The sequence below is a fragment of the Chionomys nivalis genome, chromosome 8, assembly GCF_950005125.1.
Source record: "Chionomys nivalis chromosome 8, mChiNiv1.1, whole genome shotgun sequence".
NCBI lineage: Eukaryota > Metazoa > Chordata > Mammalia > Rodentia > Cricetidae > Chionomys > Chionomys nivalis.
This window is the reverse complement of record NC_080093.1, coordinates 22,043,416-22,046,355: the sequence shown is the minus strand read 5'-3', so window position 1 is coordinate 22,046,355 and position 2,940 is coordinate 22,043,416. Positions and strand designations below refer to the sequence as shown.

The 2,940-nt window shown below is 41.6% G+C and overlaps 1 protein-coding gene across 1 annotated transcript; it reads right to left on the bottom strand.

Moving 5' to 3' along the window:
• Window positions 1-1,142: 1,142 nt before the first annotated feature.
• On the bottom strand, window positions 1,143-2,025 carry LOC130880475 (40S ribosomal protein S2-like). The gene has a single exon (XM_057779512.1). The coding sequence runs from the start codon at window positions 2,023-2,025 to the stop codon at window positions 1,153-1,155; it is 873 nt and encodes a 290-aa protein (XP_057635495.1). The 3' UTR covers window positions 1,143-1,152.
• Between the last annotated feature and the right edge of the window lie 915 nt (window positions 2,026-2,940).

Sequence of the window (2,940 nt, the reverse complement as noted above, 5' to 3'; positions counted from 1 at the left end):
TGTGGCTATTGTGAAGAATGATGTTTCTTTGATTTCTTTCTCAGCCCATTTATCATCTGTGTATAGGAGAGCTACTGATTTTTTTTTTGAGTTAATCTTGTATCGTGCTACATTACTGAAAGTGTTTATGAGTTTTAGAAGTTCCTTGGTAGAATTTTTGGGGTCGCTTATGTAAACTATCATATCATCAGCAAATAGTGAGAGTTTGACTTCTTTTCTGATTTGTATCCCCTTGATCTCCTTTTGTTGTCTTATTGCTCTAGCAAGAACGTCAAGAATAGATATGGAGAGTGGCCAACCTTGCCTTGTTCCTGATTTCAGTGGGATCCCTGTGAGTTTCTCTCCATTTAATTTGATGTTGGCTTGCTGTATATTGCCTTCATTATGTTTAGGTATGTTCCTTGTATCCCTGTTCTCTCCAAGACATAGGTCATGAAGGGATGTTGTCAAAGGCTTTTTCAACATCTAATGAGATGATCATGTGGCTTTTATTTTTCAGTTTGTTTATGTGGTGAATTACATTGACAGATTTTCGTATGCATCTCTGGGATGAAGCTGACTTGAGCATGGTGGATGATGTTTCTGATGTGTTTTTGGATTCAATTTGCCAGTATTTTATTGAGTATTTTTGCATCAAGGTGCATGAGTGAGATTGGTCTGTAATTCTCTTTCATAGTAATGTCTTTATGTGATTTGGGTGTCAGGGTGATTGTAGCCTCATAAAAAAGAGTTTGGCAATGTTCCTTCTGTTTCTATTGTGTAGAACAATTTGAGGAGTATTGGTATTATTCTTCTTTGAAAATCTTATAGAATTCTTAGTGGATACCATCTGGTCCTGGGCTTTTTTTTTTTTTTTGGTTGGGAGACTTTTGATGACTGTTTCTATTTCTTCAGCAGTTATAGGTCTGCTTAATTTGCTTATCTGGTCTTGATTTAATTTTGGTAAGTGATATTTATCCAGAAAGTTGTCGATTTCCTTTAAGTTTTCCAATTTTGTGGAGTACAGGTTTTTGAAATATGACCCAATGGTTCTCTGGATTTTCTCCATGTCTGTTGTTATGTCCCCCTGTTCATATCTGATTTTGTTAATTTGGATATTCTTTTTTTTTTTAACAGACTTAATTCACTTTTATTTTCCTTGTATAAAAACCCTTATGTGGTGGCCACAGCTGGAGCCTGGGTCCTCTGAACAGAGACTCTGGTGTGGGTTTTCACAAGATGGTCAGTGAATTCCTGATGAGGAGACTTGGTGAACACAGTCTCTTTCCAGAGGTCGGGGGTCAGGTAGCTGTAGGTCTTAGAGATGGCATCAAAGGAAGCCTTGGCAAAGTTGCCCAGGGAGGCAGTGGCTGATGTGTAGCAGTCATCAATGCCAGCCATCAGCAGCAGCTTCTTGGGCACAGGAGCGGAGACTATGCCAGTGCCTCTGGGGGCAGGGATGAGACGCACCAGCACAGACCCACAGCGGCCTGTCACTTTGCACGGAACAGTGTGGGGCTTGCCAATCTTGTTCCCCCAGTAGCCTCTCCGCACAGGGACAATGGAAAGCTTGGCCAAGATGATGGCCCCTCGGATGGCAGTGGCTACCTCCTTGGAGCACTTGACACCGAGACCTACGTGACCATTGTAATCCCCAATAGCGATGAAAGCCTTGAACCTGGTCCGCTGGCCTGCCCTAGTCTGCTTCTGCACGGGCATGATCTTCAGAACCTCATCCTTTAGGGAAGCTCCCAGGAAAAAGCCAATAATCTCAGACTCCTTAATGGGCAGGGAGAACAGGTAGATCTCCTCTAGGGACTTGATTTTCATGTCCTTAACCAGGCGGCCCAGCTTGGTGACCGGAATCCCCTCCTTGTCTTCAGCTTTACCTCCGCGAGCCCCGCGGCCTCGTCCTCGGCCACGGCCTCGACCAGGGCCACGGCCCCTCAGACCGCTGCCGAATCCTCCGCGGAAGCCGCCACGGCATCCTAATCCTGGGCCCCCGGGTCCTCTGGGCCCTCCCGCTGCACCGGCGTCATCCGCCATTTGGTGTTTCCAGAAGAAGAAGAAGCTAATTTGGATATTCTAACTCTGCTTTTGGTTAGTTTGGATAAAGGTTTGTCTATTTTGTTGATTTTCTGGAAGAACCAATTCTTTGTCTCATTGATTCTTTGTATTGTTTTCATTGTTTCTACTTTGTTGATTTTAGCTCTTAATTTGATTATTTCCTGTCATTTAGTTCTCCTTGGTGAGTTTGCTTCTTTTTGTTCTAAAATTTTCAAATGTTCTGTTAACTCATTAGTGTGGGATTTTCCCATCTTCTTTATGTAGGCCTTTAGTGCTATGAATTTTCCTCTTAACACAGCTTTCATTGTGTTCCATAAATTTGGGTATGTTGTGTGCTTATTTTCATTGAATTTTAGAAAGTCTTTAATTTCTTCCTTTATTTCTTTCTTGACCCATTGATGATTCAGGTGAGCACTGTTTATTTTCCATGTGTTTGTGGGCTTTCTGGAATTATTGTTGCTGTTTAATTCTAGTTTTAAGTCATGGTGATCTAATAAGATACATGGGGTTATTCCAATTTTTTTTTGTATCTGTTGAGGTTTGTTTTGTTACCTAGTATGTGGTCAATTTTTGAGATGGTTCCATGAGGTGCTGTGAAGAAGGTATAATCGTTTCTGTTTGGATGGAATGTTCAATAGATGTCTGTTAAGTCCATTTGAGTCATAACATCTGTTAGTTCCCTTATTTCTCTTTTAATTTTTTGTCTGACTGACCTGTCCAGTGGTGAGAGGGGAGTGCTGAAGTCTCCCACTATTAGTGTGTGGGGTTTAATGTGTGATTTAAGCTTTAGAAGTGTTTCTTTTACATATGAGCGTGCCCTTGTTTTGGGGCATAGATGTTCAGTATTGAGATTTCCTCTTGATGGATTTTTCCTGTGACTAATATGAAATGTCC

Excerpts from the sequence above, each read along its gene's own strand:
- LOC130880475 (XM_057779512.1), bottom strand. The coding sequence starts at position 2,025 with ATGGCGGATGACGCCGGTGCAGCGGGAGGGCCCAGAGGACCCGGGGGC.